The sequence below is a fragment of the Rhinopithecus bieti genome, unplaced genomic scaffold, assembly GCF_001698545.2.
Source record: "Rhinopithecus bieti isolate Rb0 unplaced genomic scaffold, ASM169854v2 scaffold_1467, whole genome shotgun sequence".
Lineage (NCBI taxonomy): Eukaryota > Metazoa > Chordata > Mammalia > Primates > Cercopithecidae > Rhinopithecus > Rhinopithecus bieti.
Window position 1 is genome coordinate 2,381,782 of NW_016803692.1, and position 21,840 is coordinate 2,403,621.

Consider the following 21,840-nt stretch of genomic DNA (forward strand, 5'->3'; position numbering starts at 1 on the left):
CCAAATCTCATCTTGAATTCACACGTGTTGTAGGAGGGACCTGGTAGGAGGTAACTGAATCATGGGGGCAAGTCTTTCCCATTCTGTTCTCATGACAGCGAATAAGTCTCGTGAGATCTGATGGTTTTAAAAAGAGGCGTTCCCCAAACAAGCGTTCTCATTTTTTGCCTGCCACCATCCACCCCTCCTTGCCTTCCACCATGATTGTGAGGTTGCCCCAGCCATGTAGAACTATTAAACCTCTCTCTTTTAGTTTATTGCTGTCTTGGGCATGTCTTTATCAGCAGCGTGAAAAAGGACTAATACAGTGAACTGGTATCATAGAGTGGGGCATTGCCGAAAACATACCCCAAAATGTGGAAGCTACTTTGGAACTGGGTAACAGGCAGAGGTTAGAACAGTTTTGAGGGCTCAGAAGAAGACAGGAAAATGTGGGAAAGTTTGGGAACTTCCTAGAGACTTGTTGAATTGCTGATAGTGATACGAACAATAAGGTCCAGTCTAAGGTGGTCTCAGATGGAGACAAGGAACTTGTTGGTAACTGGAGCAAAGGTGACTCTTGTTATGTTTTAGAAAGGAGACTGGTGGCCTTTTGTACCTGCCCTAGGGATTTGTGGAACTCTGAACTTGAGAGAGATGATTTAGGATTTCTAGTGAAAGAAATTTCTAAGCAGCAAAGCATTCAAGAGATGGCTTGGGTGCCATTAAAGGCATTCAGTTTTAAAAGGGAAACAGAGCACCAAAGTTAGGAAAATTTGCAGACTGACAGTATGACAGAAAAGAAAATTCCATTTTCTCAGGAGAAATCCAAGCCCACCGAAGAAATTGCATAAGTAACAAGGAGCTGAATGTTAATCCCCAAGACAACGGGGAAAATGTCCCCAAGGCATGTCAGAGGTCTTCACAGCAGCAACCCCCATCACAGGCCCAGAGGTTTAGAAGGAAAAAATGGTTTCGTGGGCCGGGCCCAGGGTCCCCATGTTATGTGCAACCTTGGGACTTGGCACCCTTTGTCCCAGCCGCTCCTGCCATGGCTGAAAAGGGCCAACATAGAGCTCGGGCCATGACTTCAGAAGGTGCAATCCCCAAGCCTTGGCAGCTTCCACATGGTGTTGAGCCTGCGAGTGCACAGAAGTCAAGAACTGAAGTTTGAGAACCTCTGCCTAGATTTCAGAAGATGTATGGAAACACCTGGATACCCAGGCAGAAGTTTGTTGTGGGGCGAGGCCCTCATGGAGAACCTCTGCTAGGGCAGTGTGGAAGGAAATGTGGGGTTGCAGTCCCCATACAGAGTCCCTACTGGGGTACCACCTAGTTGGGCTGTGAGAAGAGGGCCACTGTCCTCTAGACCTCAGAATGGTAGATCCACTGACAGCTTGCACAGTGCACCTGGAAAAGCCACAGGCACTCAATGCCACCCTGTGAAAGTAGCCAAGAATTGGGGGCTATATCATGCAAAGCCACAGGGGTGCAGCTGCCCAAGGCCATGGGAGCCCAACTCTTGCATCAGCATGACCTGGATGTGAGACATGGAGTCAAAGGATATCATTTTGAAGCTTTAAGATTTGACTGCCCTCCTGGATTTCGGACTTGCATGGGGCCTGTAACCCCATTGTTTTGGCCAATTTCTCCCACTTGGAATGGGTGTATTTACCCAATGTATCTAGGAAGTAACTAATTTGCTTTTGATTTTACAGGTTCATAGGCAGAAGGGACTTGCCTTGTCTCAGATGAGACTTTGGACTGTGGGCTTTTGAGTTAATGTTGAAATGAGTTAAGACTTCGGGAGACTGTTGGGAAGAAATGATTGGTGTTGAAATGTGAGAATATGAGATTTGGGAGGGGCCAGGGGTGGAATGATATCGTTTGGCTGTGTTCCCACACAAATCCCATCTTGAATTCCCCTGTGTTGTGGGAGGGACCTGGTGGGAGATAATTGAATCATGGGGGCAAGTCTTTCCCATGCTGTTCCCATGATAGCAAATAAGTATCACAGTATCTGACAGTTTTAAAAAGAGGTGTTCTCACTGGGCGGGGTGGCTCACATCTGTAATCCTAGCACTGTGGGAGGCCAATGTGGCTGGATCACAAGGTCAGGAGATCGAGACCAGCCTGGCTAACATGGTGAAACCCCATCTCTACTAAAAATACAAAAAAGTAGCTGGGCATGGTGATGGGCGCCTGTAGTCGCAGCCACTCAGGAGGCTGAAGCAGGAGAATGGTGTGAACCCGGGCGGCGGAGCTTGAAGTGAGTCGAGATCACGCCACCGTACTCCAGCCTGGGCGACAGAGCGAGACTCCATCTCAAAAAAAAAAAAAAAAAAAAGCCATTCCCCTGCCCAAGCTTTCTCATTTTTTGCCTGCCACAAAGATGTGACTTGCTCCTCCTTGCCTTCCACCATGACTGTGAGGCTTCCCCAGCCATGTGAACTGTAAGTCCAATGAAGTCTCTTTCTTTTGTAAGCTATTCAGTCTTAGGCGTGAAAACGAGCTAATACAGGATGTTAAGGACAGAAATGAAAGATAATTTTTTAAAGACCTATATTGAACTTTTAGAAGGGCAGAGGGAAGGGTGAGGGGCCATGCCTGAGATAAAAAATAAACTGGGTAACATTAAAAGTGGATTACATACTGCAGAAGGATTGGTGAATTAAAGACCTAGCAGTAAAAACTATCTAAAACAACATACACAAAAAAGACTGAGAAAGATGAATAGAACATCACTGAACTGTGGAACAATTTCATGTGGCCTAATATAAGTGTATTTCGAAGTCCTGAAAGAGAGGAGAAGTAGCACAGAAAAATTAATATGTGAAGAAATAATGGCCAAAAATGTTTAAATAAATGTTTAAAATGTTTAAAAATGTTTAAATAAAAACTATAAACTCACAGATCCAAGAAGCTCAACAAACCCCAGGCACAAGAAACATAATACAAGAGCCATTATATCAAATAATTAAAAACCTAGTGAAAATCTTAAAAGTAGGCAAAGGGGGAAAAATAAAAGACATGCTACATATAGTAGAACAAAGAATGATGGCAACCTTCTCATCAGAAACAACGCAAGCCAGAAGACAATGAAGCAACATCTTTAAAGTACTGAAAAAACAAAAATGTCAGCTTAGAATTCTATACCCAACAAAAATATCCTTCAAACACTATAGCAAATAAAACTTTTCAGACACACAAAGTGAAAAGAATTCATCACCAGTATATTTTTAATGTAAGTAATGTTAAAAGAAATTCTTCAGGGTGAAAATAAATGGTACCACATGAAATCTCCATACACACATACACACACACAATGAAGAACACTGGGAATGGTAAACATGTGAGTAAATTTTTTAAAACTTTTAAGCATTTTATATCTTTTAAAAGATAACTAAGCTAAAGCAAAATAATAATGTATTGTAGGACTCATATATAGAAGTAAAATGTATAACGACGATAGCAAGAACCCAGAAAAAAGTGGTAATATATTAAGGTTCTTATACTACACATGAAATCATGATACCAGAAACCCTTAACCACTAAAAAAAAAAAAAACAAACAGCAAAGAGCACTGCTAGTAAGTCATCAAATTAAAAAATGGAATTTAAAAATACCCCTTTAATCCTAAAATCAGAAAAAAAGGAATCACAAAACAGTTAAGACAAACAGAAAACAAATAGCAACTCAAATTTAAACCCAACCACATCAATAATCACATTAAGTGTTCTAAATATTTCATTTACAAAAGAGATTGTGAAATTGGATGCAAGATTAGATGCTATCTACCAAAAATCCACTTTAAATATAAATACACAAGTAGGTTAATACTAACAGGATGGGAAAAGATATATACCACCTGACCCTACTCAAAAAAAAACTGAAGTGTCTGTATTAGCATTAGACAAAGTAAGTGTCATAGTCCATTGTGTGGTACTACAACAAAATACTTGAGACTGGGTAATTTATTTCCCAGAAGAAATGTATTTCTTCACAGTTCTGAAAACTGAGAAGTCCAAAATCAAGGCACCAGCATCTGGTGAGGGACTTCTTGCGGCATCCTCACATGGTTCGGGGTAGAAATGGCAAAAGGGGGACAAATGCTGTCTTCTTACGTAGAAAAAAGAGAATCCACTCCCACAAGTTTTTTTATAACAGTATTAATACAGTTATGAGGAGAGAGCCCTCATCACCTAAACACCTTCCACTCCCCGCCCCAATACTGTTGCATTGGGGATTAAGTTTCCAACACAAAATTTTGGAGGAGACATTAACACCACAGCAGTAGGTTTCAGAGCACTGAATATTACCAAGGATAAAGATAGTATCTTCTATTAAAAAAGGGTTGGTCAATCAAGAAGACATGACAGCCTAAATGTTCATATAGTTAATCACAGCACTTCAAAATACATGAAGCAAAAAGTGACAGAATTACAAGAAAAACAGACAAATCCACAATTATATCAAAGATTTCAAAACCTCTCTCCATAACTGATGAAGAGGCAGGAAAAAAATCAAGAATACAAAACAACGTAACAATACTACCAACCAATTGACATTTACAGCACACTTCAGTCAATAACAACAGAATACATATTTTTCACATTCACCTGGAACATTTACCAAGATAGTTTATTTTTTTCTTAATTTTTAATTGACAAAACTATATATATTTATCTGTACAACATGTTTTAAAACATGTATATATCATGGATGGCTAAATCAAGCTAATTCACCCAACATGTATTACCTCACATACTTTTTTTTGGTATGGTGAAAACACTTAAAATCCACTCTGTTAGCAATTTTCAAGAATAAACTGTTACAGTAGAATGAGGGAAAGCTTCTGGAACCATGTCTTTAGGTAAGTGAGGCAATAGAATCAGGTGTACAAATAACCCAACAGGAGCATTGACAGTTAATCTATTATTAACAGGCAGAAAGGCAGAATACAAAAGTACAGGTACTGGTAGGTGGGTAGATCTTAAAAATAACTAGGCTATAGTGAACCAAGATTATGAAGTTCATCTATAAGTACATCCTTCAAAAGTGGTCTTTCTGGAGAGCAGTGTTTGAACATTCATTATTATTTCAGTTTCACTAAGTGCCATAAAGATATTAGAAGGCTTACCAGAGTGGTGGACAGACATCCCGGAATTATCTTAATTGAGATCAACTGTTTCAGGTGACCACTCCATGGCACTAGATATCCTATTCAAGACTAGTAAGTGAGGCACCAATTACCAATTCTAGAATAACTGTATTCCTATTAACCCAAAGTCCTCAAAACAGTAGCTACTGTGAGGTTTTCCAAATGATTTCAGAAGTAAGGAAATCTACCATTCTCTGGAACATGTTACAAGTATCGCTGCATCGTTTCAGGAACTTGTAAAACTACCAAATTCCAAAAGCAGTCTCAACCTTTACCCTGGAATTAGTTGTTTAGTCTAGTAGAGTTTTAAGAACATAATGACTAACATAATTATCACCTATGGATGAGTACATAATCCATTCTCAATTATTTTCCCCATGTAAAAGATTATTCCTAATGTGCTCATAAATTCATATAGGGATATAAGAATACAGTCAACAAATTACTTACAATGCTAAAACCCTATAGAAAATAAAGTTACCAAGCACATAGTTCTATCATTTATTTGAGAAAACGTTTTGCTGAACTGTTCGACCAGTCAATATTAGCAACAAGTGCACTCTTGAAATTCGGGAAGAACTACTTTTTACCAGCCACAAATTCTGACATTTTATGTTAATGAGTCACAGTTAAATAGTTTTCATTTGGATTCCCTGTCCTTTTCCACTTCTCACTAGAAAATTAAGTCTACATTTTAATACAATGAAGTATTAACTTCATTAGAAGCTGAAAAACTTCTTTTTCACAAGTAATGCGCTTATCTCCTAAATTTAACTCACAATCTGCATGTTATGTTATTAAAACAAAAAAAGTCCACTAAACATCTACTATAAATCTGTGATCCTTGCTATTAAAGGAATCATATACTCCTTTGCAAATCTGATGAAAGTTATGTATATAATTTCAGGGAATTCACCTTGAAGCCTATTTATGGGTCCCTGAGGTTTAAAGAATCTCTGATTAATGGAAAATAGCATCCAAAATTGATCCAAGAACATATGAAAACTTAGTATGTGATTAAAAGAAGGAATGTTAACATACAGTTGGAAAAAATGAATTATTTACTGAGAAAATCATGATAAATCTCTGTAAACATATAAATGGTTTAAAGAGCCAAATGTAATAAACTATAAAATACTATAATAAAATACAGAGGCCGGGCGCTGTGGCTCAAGCCTGTAATCCCAGCACTTTGGGAGGCCGAGATGGGTGGATCACGAGGTCAGGAGATCGAGACCATCCTGGCTAACACAGTGAAACCCCCGTCTCTACTAAAAAAATGCAAAAAACTAGCCAGGCGAGGTGGCGGGCGCCTGTAGTCCCAGCTACTCAGGAGGCTGAGGCAGGAGAATGGCGTGAACCTGGGAGGCGGAGCTTGCAGTGAGCTGAGATCTGGCCACTGCACTCCAGCCTGGGCAACAGAGTGAGACTCAGTCTCAAAAAAAAATAATAATAAAATAAAATACAGAAAATGTACACAATCTTGGCTCAGGGTAACTCTTCCTAAGCAACATATGAAAATGACTTACCTAAATTGATAGATTTAACTGTGTGTATTTTAAAACTTCTATATGAGCAAAACACACCATAAAGCAAACGGCAAACTTGGACAAAAACAAATGCAAGACGCTGGGTGCAGTGGCTCACGCCTGTAATCCCAGCACTTTGGAAGGCAGAGGGGGGCAGATCACTTGAGGTCAGGAGTTCAAGACCAGCCTGGCCAACATGGTGAAACCCTGTCTCTACTAAAAATACAAAAATTAGCTGGGCGTGGTGGCACGTAACTGTAATCCCAGCTACCTGGGAGGCTGAGACAGGAGTGAGCTGAAATCGCACCACTGCACTCCAGACTGGGTGACAGAGCAAGGCTCATCTCAAAAAAGAAAAAAAAAGCAAAACATATGACAGATAAAGGATTACTAATTCTAACATTTAAAAAAATAAGTAAACCACCCAATAGAGAAATAGACAAATGAAAATTAACAAATAAATGGGCAATAAACATATGTAAAGATGTTCAACCTAACTAGAAATCAGAAGGTAAATTAATTCAGTATATCATTTCATAGCCTCACACTGGCAAAAATTAAAAGCTGATTATCTTCTAGTGCAATGAACATGTCCTGGCAGTGTAGATTACTGTATCCTCTGAAAAACAAAAAAAAATGTTGAAAAGTAGATTTTTAAATCTATTAAATTATGAAATATGTATATCCTTTGTCCCAGCAATCTCACATACAGAATTCATCCTAGCACAAAATGACATCAACACGAGTTAAACATATATATATAAAGATGTTTCCTGTAACTGTTTGTAATACCAAGAAAAAGTCAAAAAATTATATATTTGTATATATATGTGTGTGTGTGTATATATATACACACACACACACACAAACACACACGACAGATGGGGGACAAACTGAATGTCCATTACTAGAATAATGGCTTAATAATTTATGATACATGCATACTTTGGAATATTATACAGCTATTACTAATAGAATGAGTAAGTCACATCTCTATGTACTGACCTGGAAAGATGTCTATGACATTCAAGGCAAAAAAAGCAAGCTGCATTGTAATATGTGCACCACAATGCCATATTTGTTTTTTTAAAGATAAAAATAAAAAACTATATTACTGAATTTTTTTTCAGGAATTTCTAATTAGTGAATTTCCTAAGTAGTCAATGAGTATACCTCAGTTCTGAATACATCTATTGCTCTATTAGAGGTCTCACCATCAAAATACTATACTCTCAAATCAAGGAATATTAAAGCCACTATCAGACAGTACTATCCTTTGGAATCTTCTACAATGAAAATGATAGTAACTACTTTTAAGGACAAAATGTTTAATACGTTTTTTTTAATGCCAAAATAAAAATGCTTTTTTAACATTGTGATTTTGCACGTATGGAAAACAGCTAGATTTTTTTTCCTATAGTAAAAATAAGCTATCTATTTCAGTTGCTTCATTGGATAACATAATTATGTTCATATAAACAAGGGGCAGACATTACACTAAACCAATTCCTTTGTGTCAGAAATTCAATTTTCTCTGAATGATATTCATTCTTAGCAATAAATGCAATTAAACATTGATATTACAATTTTAAAACTCTATTCAAATAGCTAAATCTCGGCGTAATGTCAATATAAAGTCTTAAGCAACCGGACATAATTAAAGGAGCAATTGATTTGGAATCAGACATAACTGGGTTGCAATCCTGGCTCTGCCACTTAAATGTGATGTGGTCTTGGGCAAGTTATATAACCTCTAAGCCTGTTTCTGCATCTGCAAAAATGGCTTTCTGTTGTTTTTTGGTTTTTTTTGAGACTGAGGCTCACTCTTTGTCCAGGCTGGAGCGCACTGGTACGATCTAGGCTCACTGCAATCCCTGCCTCCCAGGTTCAAGCGGTTCTCATGCCTTAGCCTCCTGAGTAGCTGGGATTACAGGCGCCCACCACCACAACCGACTAATGTTTGTATTTTTAGTAGAGATAGGGTTTCACCATGTTGGCGAGGCTGGTATCGAACTCCTGACCTCAAATGATCCACCGGCCTCGGCCTCCCAAAGTGCTGGAATTACAGGCGTGAGCCACACTGCGCCTGGCCAAAAATGGCTTTAAATGGTGTTCTTACTTTAAATACGAGTATCTAAGATGAAAAGTGCCTAGTACAGAATCTGGTTGTCAAAATATGGTTTCCTCTGCTAGGCATGGTAACACCCACCTGTAGTCCCAGGTACACTCACTTGTAGTCCCAGGAGGATTTTGATGCATATTTACTATTTTTTATGAAATTTTCTTTCTTGTATCACAAGAAAGCACTTTATATTTTAATTGTGGCATTATACATCTTCAGATAACTTTCTTTTAAAAATTATTCAGATTGTGTCTATGGAAGCAATTTTCAAGTATATGGGGAAAAAATGTCAGGCAAGGAGGAAAACCAAAAACGTAAGTCACTCTAACCCACTGTAATGTGTCTAAGAAATCAACTCCAGAGAATTTCAAAGACAAGTCTTTTCTTTTTTCTGTAGCGCTGGATCATTAATGACGCCAGAATATGACCCTGAATGTCGCTAAATGGATCCAAAAGAAAAGAAAAACCGTACTGGATAACCTTCAATATTTAAAGTGGACATTTTTTTCCATCATACAAGATACATATTAATAAAAGAATTGGTAAATAAACTGAGTATCTCTTCGAATTTTACTCTAGAGTTGAGGACTGGGAGTATCTCTAGTTTTTCTCCAACTTTAGTTGCACTTCATTCAGATTTACTTGATGGTTTTTCTTTCAAGGCTCTTTAAAATGTCAAGGCTTTTGCAAAGGCTTGTACCAAAATAGCTGCTGTACGTATATTACAATTATTTTCTGGTACATTTTTCCTAAAAATTAATCATCCACTCAAAATAATATCTATTTCTTAGTCTAAATTACACTGCTGGGGTTTTTTTGTTTTGTTTTGTTTTGTTTTGCTGGCTTCTCAAAGGTATTCAAAATGATTTTGAGGTGAAAGTATGCAAAGAACACTTCACATTACTTTTCCATATTCAAATTACATCCTCTTGAGTTGATTTTTAAGTGCCATGTACATTTTTAAATCAAAATTTATCACTGTCATTCTTTTAACTCTCGCTCTCCATGCTGAGCTCTTCCAAATGCCAAAGTTCCCTATTAATCCGAAAGTACCTATTCTCTGTGCTTTTTTTCTGGCCTTTCACAACTTCGCACCAACTTTTTGTACTTCAGAACCCTTCACCCATGAAAGCACCTGTTAACCCTTTAAGGTATTTAACCATATGGTTAACTTTCCGCATAATCCTACTTTTCCTTTAACAAACTTCACTACATAATTCCCCTTCAGCGTTCCCTCCTCTTCGAAATTCACATCAACACTGCCGCGAAGCAACATACATAGGCATGCCTATTCTCAAGCCCCAATTCATCAGTTTAGCGCCACTAAAGAAGAATTTAAATCTCCGGACCCTCATTTCCGTACTCCGATAAAGCTTTTCACTCGCGTTCCTGCACTACCCGGCCAGCCTCCCTCAACTGGCAATTATAAGGTCCCTTGCTGCCCCTAGCACAAGAGTGCAACTCGCTACAGTGTATTTATTTTACTCTCCATCATCCCAGCATCTCCTTCCATTTCTGCGCACCTATCCCTTCATGAACCCCCAAAAGAATTCGTATCCAGATGCCCATAGCTCAAATTAGAATACCCCTCGTCTGACATTGCCAGGGCTTTCTGTACGACTTCCAAGAGAACACGCGATGCTGAGCGCTTCTGTCTCCACCAGCAATACCCGTTCCCCATTGAGTTCGGTCTTCTCTCTCACTCTCTCTCCGTGGAATACCTACTTCGGGGCATCCTTTGGCTCGGGAAGCCCAACCTTGCAACCTCTGCCCCGTGACCTCGCGAGCCCAGCACGCCACTCAAGCTTAATTCAGCCCATTCTTGGAGCTCGTGCTCTCGCTGCCCCTAGTTCCCGGTTCTCTTTGAAACCTCTTTCAGCCCCCGAGCCAGACCCCAGGTTAGACGAACGCCCACTTGCTCCGGCGGCAGTGCCTCCTCGGCCCCTTCCACAGCACTCAGCCTGGGGCAGTTCAGTTCCTCACCTAGCTTCGAGCGGGACTCCTCCAGTTTCTGGATCTGGTTTTCCAAGAAGAGCATCGCCACCGCGAAGGCCACCACCGCCAGCAGCTGCAACTTGGGCGGCATCATAATCCTGAGGAGCCCCATGAAACCCGCTGCTCGGGATCAAGACATACCGCGGGGGGCGGGGAGCGGGACCCGGAGGCGAGAGAGACGCCGGGAAGAGCCCGCCGAGCTGGGAGCGAGGCAAAGAGAGCGCGACAGCGAGAGAACCACCGCAGCGACCCCCCTTCTCGCCTCTCCAGTCCCCCTCCCCCAGGCGCTAGCACCAACGCCGCCGGTGTCCGCTTCTCCTCAGCCGACTCAACGGCCGCCCCCTCCAAAAGCCCGCGCAGCAAACAGCGCGAAGCGGCTGCCAAGCTCTCGCCTCCCTCTACTGCCTCAGTCCCCGACCCCCGCGTCCTGCTGCTGGCCGCCTTCCTCTCTTCCTTCCCTTCCCATTTTTCTGCTCGCGGCCGCGCGCCCCCTCCACTAGACGCTGCGGCTGCGCCGCCCTCAGCCGCCGTCCGCCCTTCCCCTCCGCCACCACGCGCACGCATCCGCGTACGCTGCTCGGCAACCAGAAGCCCCGCCCCTCCTCCCGTTTGGGTCCGCTTATTGGACCGAAGAGCCCCTGCGCTTCGCTCTTGGTTCGGTTTACGGTTGGGTTCCTCTGCCACAGAGCTCAATCAAGACGACGTTCAATTGGGTAAACTTGGAGGAGAAGGCAGGGCTAAAACTGGCTAAGGCGTGGCTTCTTGGCTGCTCGACGAAGTGTCGTGAATGAAAGAAAGGAGACCGTAGAAGCAAAGAAGTGGGGAGTTTAGGAAAGTGCCTGATTTGGGTAATCGAAAGCACCCAGTGACTGTCTTTGTATTTGATGACTTTTAAGCTCTCATATGCCGTTATTTAATACCTGTCACTTCCAAATAAGAGATGTAAGGGCAACGGCCGTTAGCGTTCTATTTTGGATCAGGCTCTGGAGTGGACGGTCCTAGCTAAGGGGTCCTTCTACGCAGCCGGAAACCTGCGGAAAATGGTAGCGATGGCGGCTGGGCTGAGTGGGTGGCTGGTGCCGACGTTTGGGCTACGGTTGTTGTTGGCGACTGTGCTTCAAGCGGTGAGTGTAGATCACCTTCGCAGCTGCCACAGGGAGAGTAGGAGAGATTGCAGCTGAGGAAGAGGCAACATTCAGTCCTGGTTGAAAAGGGCAGGGAGGACTCCTTAATGACTGCTGCGGCCAGAATGCAACGTGGCTTAATTTCTCGGTTGATCCTTGTCCTTCCCCGCCTTGGGTTTCTGGCAGCAGTTTTCTCCTGACTTCAGATTGTCTTGGGTACTTAGCTTCTCTTATACGGCTCTTGCTAAAAACAATCTGTAAATCACACCAGGTGGGAGGGGGAAATAATAAAGCTTGGCAAGAAGTGAAGGTTGTTTTTAAACGGGCAGAAATGCAAGAGCTCATGACGAGATTTCCAAATCTTAGAGGCAAGTCTTCAAGTCGTTGGTCCAGGCGAACAGTTTCTGTTTACCTTTCTCTCGCGCGCGCTCTCTCATTTTCACCACTTCTGTTAGCCTCTTAACCTCAATTCTCCTTTTGCTATTCGCATATGACTGGCTGCGCTTGAGTGCGATTTGTGCTTTTAAACAATGTTGTTGGAGTAAAAGGAGCTGTCTATACCAAAGTATAATTTATTTTTGAAGTTAGTTTTTTAAATGATGTTCGTTGTCTTTAAAATAAGGCAATGTTTTTTATTTCATTTTCCTCTATTGGCAGAATAGAGAAAGGCAGAATACCTTTGAATGGGAGAAGTGTACTTTTAACTTATTTTTTGTCATATCCATGTTTTGCTGTGTGAATAATAAAATTTTAGGCATAGTGCTGAAAGCTTTTAGGTTTTTTATCCTAGCTTAATTCTTCAGGCAGTCTCTAATAAGGAGACCTGGTTTAATTTACTTATGCAAGGTTGAGGGTGTGAGGGACTACCCCAGAGTCCTCTGTGAACACCTCTACTTTCCTTTCTCAAAGAGCTTGAAGGCATCCTGCCTGTTTGCTTTGGCTACTTTATCCAAAAGGTAGATTCTTAACTTCTCTAATTAACATTCCATTGCTCTTGTTATTCAGGCATTTGCTGCTAGGAATTACTGGATCACCTCTCCCTAAACCTTCTACTGTTTAAGAGTTTTTGCGTATCTTTAGGTCATTTGAGAATAACATTTCAGGTTGTCTTTTTTTGATCTCCCTCTGTCTTTGTCAGTTGTCTTGTAGCTGTGTAACCACACTGAAACCTGATAGCTTAAAACAGCAATGATTTCTTATAATTCTGGGTCAGTGGAGTAGAAGTACTCCACCTATGTTGGTTTTCCCCTGGCCTCATTGATGCTTTTTATTGACCTAGTAGGTCAACTAAACTGAAAGGTCCCAGGGTTACCACTGTTCATAGTTGGTGCTGTCAGCTCCAGGACTTGGTTCTCTTCCATGTGACCTCTCATCTTCCAGTTGGCTAGACCAACTTCTTTTCGTGGCACTCTCAGGGCAGCACTCCAAAAGGGTAAAAGCTTCAATGCCTCCTAAGGCCTTGCCTTGGAAATCACATATATTCCATCACCTATTTGTCAAAGCAAGTCACAAGACTAGTTCACATTTCAGGGATGGGGAAATAGATTCCATCTCTACATGGAAGGAATGACAGAGTCACTTTGAAAAGTGTGCATACCAGGAGAGGAGAAATTTATGGAATTAACTAATTCCATATGTAATAATGATAAGAATTAATTAAACAGTGTACCACAGTGACTGTTAACGCAATCCAAGCCAGAAATTTGGTTGTCATATTTGACTCCTCTTCCTTACATATCTCATATCCAGGAAATTACTGAAACTTACTGATTTTAATTCCTAAATATCTCATATCCATCCAGTTGTTAATCATTCAGGCCATAAATATCTCTCTTCTCAAAAATAACAGCCTCTTGGTTCACCGTTTGAATTATCCCTGGCTGTGTTCAGAATCTAAATGATTGGCTTTGCCTTTGTCGGCTTCCCAATTGCCCAAGCCAAAAATTAGTCATTTTTGGCCACGTGCAGTGGCTCATACCTGTATTCCTAGCACTTTGGGAGGCTGAGGTGGGCAAATCACCTGAGGTCAGGAGTTCAAGACTAGTCTGGCCAACACGGTGAAACCCCTTCTCTAGTAAAAATATAAAAATAGCTGGGCGTGGTGGCACATGCCTACTCAGGAGGCTGAGACAGGAGAATCACTTGAACCCAGGAGGCGGAGGTTGTAGTGAGCCGAGATCGCACCATTGCACTCCAGTCTGGGTAACAGCGGGACTCCATCTCAAAAAAGAGACATTTTAAATCCTCTTTCCTTTCCCTCTCTGAATTCAATTAGTCGTTGAAGCCTTAAAAATCTCTAAGCCAATCCACTTAATAATTCTGTTTCCACAGTTAATACTTACGTTCAGGCCACTGTCTTTGCCTAGAATTACAACAGCTTCCTTAACTGGTCTCCCATGTCATCATTTCATTTCCAATCTCTACAGTGCATCAAGTAACCTGCCTAAAACTTAAATCTGTCATGATTGAAACTCTTCAGTGGCTGCTTGTTTGTCTGTCCAGGCTTATTCCCCAACATTTACGTCTATTAGGAGAGCAGAAAGGTACAAGTGGAGAATTGGCATCACTTGTTTAGCTTATTTCACATACTGTATTCTCCCTCACCAGATCTTTGAACGTGGTGTTTTCATTACCTAGAAGCCGCTTCCCATCTTCTCATCCTCTCCTCCCTTTCTCCTATCCTACAACAAAAAAATACGGCTATCTTCTACTTACTCTCTTTCTGTTCTTAGCAGAGAAATCACTTCCTCCAACAAAGCTTTGCTATACCCCAGGTTTGGATTAAGAGTCTTTCTATGTGCTCCAATGGTGATCAATATTTATTCTCTGAGATACTTTCCATAGTTTTCTTTAATAATTTCTTGTTCTTTGGCATTCTCCTACCCACCCTCAAAGGGAAGTACCCTGTCTTTCCTGTTGACTGTTTTATCTCTAGTGATACATATACAGAGTAATACAATACTTGATGTATAAGTGAAATGTTTGATGAATTAGAGAACCCACAAGCCAAGTTCTGAAAACCTGGAAGTATGAAATCTGTTTGGAAACTATTAACAGCTTCAGTAAACTTCATAGAGCTCTGTTATCAATGATCCCAACTGAAGGTGTGTAGATGAAAATTGTTGGAAGGAGGAGAGGTTAAAAATGCACATGCTTGGACTCTGCCTTAGATATGATTCAAAAATTTGTGGTAACTGTGCAACTCTAGCTAGTAAGTAAATGTTAGATTGAAACCGTTTTGTTTTTTTTGTTTGTTTGTTTTTTTTTTGAGACGGAGTCTCACTCTGTTGCTAGGCTGGAGTGCAATGGCGCCATCTCGGCTCACTGCAACCTCCACCTCCCAGGTTCAAGTGAATCTCCTGCCTCAGCCTCCCAAGTAGCTAGGATTACAGGTGCATGTCACCCCACCCAGCTAATTTTTGTATTTTTAGTAGAGACGGGGTTTCACCATGTTGGCCAGGATGGTCTTGATCTCTTGACCTCATGATCCACCCGCCTCAGCCTCCCAAAGTGCTGGGATTACAGGCGTGAGCCACCATGCCCAGCCAGACTGAAACCTTTTGAGGCAGGAATCAACTTATCCGTTTTTTTGTGAATGTGACCCCCACAGGATGGAACATCCTAACTTACAACACAGTAAGCCATCAAATAAAACTATTGGGTTATCAGCCACAGCCACACCATTCCACCAAATATTCCCAAAGACAGCCATCATATGCACCCTTTCTCTCTCAAACTCTGCCTATTGAATTCATACTCATGATGTATAATTTAGTGGAAAGTGCACTACTTTTAATGAAATATATTTTTTAGTTTTATCTTCTAATAACTAAGGCAAATTAATTTACTCCTGGCCTTTGTTTCTTTATCTCTTTCTCTCTGAACTAAGATGTTTCAATAGAATGCAAAACTTAACTCACATTCCACTTCCAGACTTGCAAAGTTAGATGTAATTTCTTCCTTGCATATTGTATCATCATACTTTGTTTTTGTTTTTGTTGTGTGTTTTTTTTTGTTTTTTTTTTGTTTTTTTTGTTTTTTTGAGATGGAGTCTCGCTATGTCGCCCAGGCTGGAGTGCAGTGGCGCCATCTCGGCTCACTACAAGCTCTGCCTCCCGGGTTCACGCCATTTTCCTGCCTCAGCCTCCCGAGTAGCTGAGACTACAGGCGCCAGCCACCACGCCCGGCTAATTTTTTGTATTTTTTTTTTCAGTAGAGACGGGGTTTCACTGTGTTAGCCAGGATGGTCTCGATCTCCTGACCTCCTGATCCGCCTGCCTCGGCCTCCCAAAGTGCTGGGATTACAGGCATGCGCCACCGCGCCCGGCCTCTTTTTTTTTTTTTTTTTTTTTTTTTTTTTTTTTTTTGAGACTGAGTCTCACATTGTCACCCGGGATGAAGTGCATTGGTGCAATCTCTGCCTCCCGGGTTCAAGCGACTCTCCTGCCTTGGCCTCCCAAGTAGTTAGGATTATAGGCACGCACCCCCACGCCTGGCTAATTTTTTGTGTATTTAGTGGAGACGGGATTTCACCATGTTGGCCAGGCTGGTCTCGAACTCCTCACCTCATGATCGCCTGCCTCAGCCTCCCAAAGTGCTGGGATTACCAGCTTGAACCACTACCCCTGGCCTTGTATCATCATACTTTATACTGTATTACGCAAATCCACACGGTCTTAGCCAAATCACAGCTCTGTGTGTGTTTCTCAGTATCCCTCCACTCCTCCTGTCCCCGTGCCAAAGTGCTGGGATTACCAGCTTGAGCCACTACCCCTGGCCTTGTATCATCATACTTTATACTGTATTACACAAATCCACACGGTCTTAGCCAAATCATAGCTCTGTGTGTGTGTCTCAGTATCCCTCCACTCCTCCTGTCCCCGTGCCAATTAGAATGTAGCCAAAGGGAATACAGGAACCATTTTTATTTTATGTTACCTTCATTGTGTCTCATATGTATTTGTTCATTTAAATCCCTCTGAAGTGTAAATGGCCCCAGTTTGTCTGTGTTGTTGCTCAATGCCATCAAAGTCAACAGGATATTTGCAATTTGTGTAGAGCAGTGAGGAAGCCCAACCATCTCAAAAATACAAAAATGACTCAGAAAAGAGAGAGTGCTGGACAATTTACCCTTATTGAACTGTTACAACTTCCCTAAGGTTTGTTCATGTCTCTTCTGTAGTAACTGGTGCTTTTAAGAAAGCAAGAAAAACTTTGAAAATGAAAAGGGATATAGATAATTGTTGAAAAAAACACTAAGAAGTTGGAAACTGCATGTCACAGTTGGCCCAAGGGGGAAAAAAGATCAGGTGGCATAAGAAGTTGGCAGTAGTGAAATCTTTGGAACCTCCCACTGGAATTAAAAGGGGATGAGGGAACAATTTCTTGACACTTTGAGATTGAGATACTGCTATGGATAAAACTGTCTTTGGAACTACACTCATATTTTGTTAATTGATACCTCTGAGTTTCTTATACTAGACAAGTTGACTTTTTACCACTATCTAATTTCAAGTTAATAACTGCATATTTGTCAATATTTCAATGAGATAACAACTGGATATAAAGTGATTTAATCTGAAAATACATAGAGTATGCTTAAATAAGCAATAGAAAAGTGATATTTTAGTACAGTCTAAGGGAGCTGTTTACTAGCGTTCCCCAGAACTAAGTGATGATATTCACTCCTTCATTCAGATCGTATGTAATATTTTCTCATTCAAAAAGGCACTACACTAACAAGTAGTATAGAATGATAATTGTGTATCATTCTTTCTGAGATACCCCCCACTCCATTTGTTCTCAGGTTAATATCTCGCTGGGTCTTATGGATCACACAGTTATAATTGTTGGTGCTTTTGTTATTAGTGGTACATACAATAATGGTGTATCATGGATTCTGTGAAATATGGTAGTCAGTAGTTAGGAGCATAGAGAGCATGCCAGAATTAGAATGTTGATGCTGTCATTTCTTGTTTCCTGTGTGGTCTTAGACAAATTACCTTAACTATCCAAAACCTGTTTTTTTCTTTATGAAATGGTGATAACAATGCCTGTTTCACAAGATGGTTAAGATTAGATGGAATAATAATGTAAAGTACTTAACAAAATATCTGCTGCTTTATAAGAGCTTGCTGTAATGGCCATGTTTCTGGTATTCATTTTCATAGAGTTCATTCTGTAATCCCATCTGTTTGCTTTTGTCTCAGATTTGAAGTTTGCTCAGAGAGTTATAATGACCAGTGAAGAGACAATGAATATGTAGGTGTAAGTGTAACAAAATGTATAGCTATATCAGATTTTTAAGGTAATGGTATAGGAAAGTTAATCCGGTTTCTCTGCTGCCAGCTCTAATCTAGAAAGAGCTCATTAATACTAGAAAAATAAAACAATGAGTAATGCATGGAGAAGGAGGAAATAGAGCCTTTTTTTTTTTGAGTCTGTGTTTCACACTTTTCACTCAGGCTGAAGTGCAATGGCACGATCTCAACTCACTGCAACCTCCGCCTCCTGGGTTCCAGCGATTCTCGTGCCTCAGCCTCCCAAGTAACTGAGATTACAGGTGTGCACCACCACCCCCGGCTAATTTTTTTGTATTATTAGTAGAGACGGGGTTTCGCCATGTTGGTAAGGCTAATCTGAAACTCCTGACCTCAGGTGATCCATCCGCCTTGGCCTGCCAAAGCACTGAGATTAAAGGCGTTAGCCACCGCACCCAACCAAACCACTTAATTTGTCAATTTGGCTTTGAAATAGAGAAAGCTAAATGGTTATCCTAGCCAGGACCCTGTCCTTAGAATCTTTGTCTTTCTTTCAAGTGTGGCTAATTAATCTAAAATTTAATATTTGCTCTTAATGTGCAAATTTAAATGCCAATCAGTTACTTTTGGCAATAAAAGGATGGCAGGAGTAATATCAAACTCTCATATATTAGCATTTACCTGCCAGGTACTTAAAAATACTTTCTGATGTCCTTAAATTCAAAGCCTTAAGTCTGCAAAACCAGTGATAGAACAGCTAGAAAAAAGTGTTTACTTAAGAAACTCGATACCTTCTATCTCCCCTATACTTAATCTTTTATCCCATGTCTAGTATAGTGATAAAAACATTTATGTAGTGTTTTGTAATTTTTAAGTGTGCTTTCACAGTGGAAGGTGAGCCTAATACCAACATGTGTTCAGTACCTACTGTGTACTCGGCAGGATGCTAGATGCTTTCTGTGCACTTGCTTCTTTAATCCTCAAAACTCTGAGATAAATGATAATACTCCCTGTGTAGAAATAAGGTAGCTCTGTGATGGCATTTGAATCTAGATGTGTTAAGACTTTGAAATACACGATGTTTTGCATAGTCATGCTACCTATCAGTAGGTGCTCCGTAAATGCCAGAATAAAACCAAGTAGTATGATTGCATGATTATTCATTTGAGGTTCTTATTTTGTTGTTTAACGGTTTTGGTAACAGTTTTTTACGCTTGTTAAGGAGTTCACAATTTCCGGAGTTCACAATTTCCAAAGTGATTTCACTCTTACTGCCTCTTTCAGTAACTATGGCTGCAAAACAGAATTACCCTAAAATTTAGTGGCGTAAAACAGTTTGTTATTTTGCTTTCAAATTCTGTGAGTTAGCAATTCTGACAGGGCACAGCAGGGATGGCTTCTCTGTTCTATGGTGTCTCAGACCTCAGTTGAAACATTAGGGCCTGAAATCTGAAGGTGGTTTACTCACATGTCTAGTAGCTGATACTGGTTGTCAGCTGGAGTTTTCAGTTGCTCTCTACATGGGCCCTTCCATGTTGTCTCTCTAGTATAGACTTCTATACAGCAGATTGGCTAAGTTCCAAAGCTGATGTTCCTAGAAAAAGAATGCTAGCCAGGCAGAGGCTGTTTGCTCTTTTACGACCTACCCTCAGAATCACATAGCTTCCTTTAAACTCTGTTGTTCAAAACAGCCATGGCCCCTGCCCAGATTCAAGGGGAGGGAACATAGACCCCACTTCTCAGTGGAGGACTAACATTGTAAGAACATGTGAAATGATGTGTACACGTTGATGCAGCCTTTGATATGTATTGATTGTCTTGTCTTTGGAAAACACATTCTGCTCATTGTTATATTTGATTTTCAAATTAACCTGTGAAATAGATGAGGCGGATCACTTTACTAATGGAGAAATTACTCAAAGTACTAGTGTGGTAGCAAGTGTCTTATAGTTAAACTAGAGAGATCAACCACACAAATTAACCAATAAAGTCTCAGATCCCTCCCACTAGGCTGGGATGTTTCATCTGTTTTGAAAAATATATACATATGATATTATTACAGAGATAGGATTAAAGATGTATAAAATATCAAATCAGCATTTTGAGTGAATATGCCAACAAGTACTTAAATTTTCTTTTCATTGGGAAATGCCCACTGGATATTAATCTACCTTGTGAGTTTAGAAAAGGATTGACACACTGCAGCTGGTGGGCCAAATTCAGTCAACCCTGTTTTTGTGGAACAAATAAACATAAATAGCAAAATAAAACAAAGTTTCGTTGGAACACAGACACAGTCATTCATTCATTCATTCATGTGTTATCTATGACTAGTTCTTGCACTGCCATAGCTGAGTTGACTAGATGTACAGAAACCATATAGCCACAAAGCCTAACATAATTATCTGGCCCTTTGCATAAAGTTTGCAGAGCCTTGGTCTAGAAGATCAATCAGTTGCAGTCAATCTGAAATTTCCCCTACCTGAAGCTGTGGCTTTGTCCAATTTATGTATTCAACAGATATATGAAAACTGTCAGAAGTGAGGGAAAGACAGAGAAACAGCCTAAGGCTTGCCCTCAGACGAGTTCATAGTATTGTTGAGGAGTCAGATTTACATAGTACAGTGTCATGAACAGTACTGTTTTACAACTGTGCACAACTTTCTCGAAGAAAGTTGTGGCTAATGATTGAGATCTTATTTATTTATTTATTTTTTGTCAGCGAAAGCTTCCTAAAAGACCTATACTGATTAGATTCTTGAAAATAAGTAGGATATTACAAGGTGAAGAAGTGGAAGCAGAACCTTAAATATAGGGGAGACTGTGAGCAAAAGTGTGTTTGAGTAGGGCTTTTATACTTCAGGGTATTATAGGAATTCCTTATAGCTGCAGGAATTGAGGAAGTAATGAGAAGTAGCCTTGGCAGTGAGCATTTAAGCCACTGAGGCAGGAAAAGACTTGAGAGCTCTTCAAGAGAATTATGAAAATATATTAATTGGTTGTGAGAATGGTGAAGAATATGGAATGTAGATCAGTAGGATGACTGATCTGGGCAACTAGCTTGTCAGAGAAATGGTGCCATTTTACTGAGATACTGAATACCTTAGGAAGAATAATAGATTTAAGAAAAAACTAAGTTTCACTGTTGCAGATTTTGAACTTGCAATGCTTATTCAACACCTAAATGTGATGTTGAGTGGACTTTTGGCTTTGGAAGCCTGACATTCAAGAAAAAATATTTGAGAGTTTTCAATAAATGCTTATCTGAAGCCATGGATAAATATGCAGTAATAAATAGAAGGCATGTAAAACTAAGAGAGAGCCAAAAACAGAACTGTGGGAAACAATAGCATTTAAGAGATGCAGAGAAGAGAAAAGAAAAGGAGGACAAGCTTTTGGATGGGGTAGTTGAAGCAGAACAATTTTGAATACCTTTGCATTTGGTAATTTTGGGCAAATTTTGTGGAATAGTAGGAGCAGAAACCAGGCTATATTAATGAGTTTGGGGAGTTAGGAAAAAATAATAGAAACCAAGCTGTAGTAACAATTCAGAAATGACAGAACGTGGGAAGAGCAGTTAGGACCATAGGGCTTAAATATACCTAAAGGTTGAGGTATTGATGAAATGAAGTATCTGTGAAGATAGAGAAGATAGAATCCAAAGAGCAAG

The 21,840-nt window shown here is 40.4% G+C and overlaps 2 protein-coding genes across 3 annotated transcripts in view; one reads left to right on the forward strand and one right to left on the reverse strand.

Moving 5' to 3' along the window:
* Positions 1-11,277, reverse strand: part of HS2ST1 (heparan sulfate 2-O-sulfotransferase 1) — a 197,249-nt gene extending 185,972 nt beyond the window's left edge. For both annotated transcript variants that reach the window (XM_017850965.1, XM_017850953.1), the window contains exon 1: positions 10,775-11,277. In XM_017850965.1, the coding sequence (XP_017706454.1) occupies positions 10,775-10,898 (124 nt within the window). In that variant the 5' untranslated portion in view covers positions 10,899-11,277. The remainder of the gene's footprint in view (positions 1-10,774) is intronic.
* Positions 11,278-11,406: 129 nt separating this feature from the next.
* SELENOF (selenoprotein F) overlaps positions 11,407-21,840 on the forward strand; it is a 54,242-nt gene continuing 43,808 nt past the window's right edge. Inside the window, exon 1 of the mRNA XM_017850981.1 lies at positions 11,407-11,910. Within this exon, the coding sequence (XP_017706470.1) occupies positions 11,827-11,910 (84 nt within the window). The 5' untranslated portion in view covers positions 11,407-11,826. The remainder of the gene's footprint in view (positions 11,911-21,840) is intronic.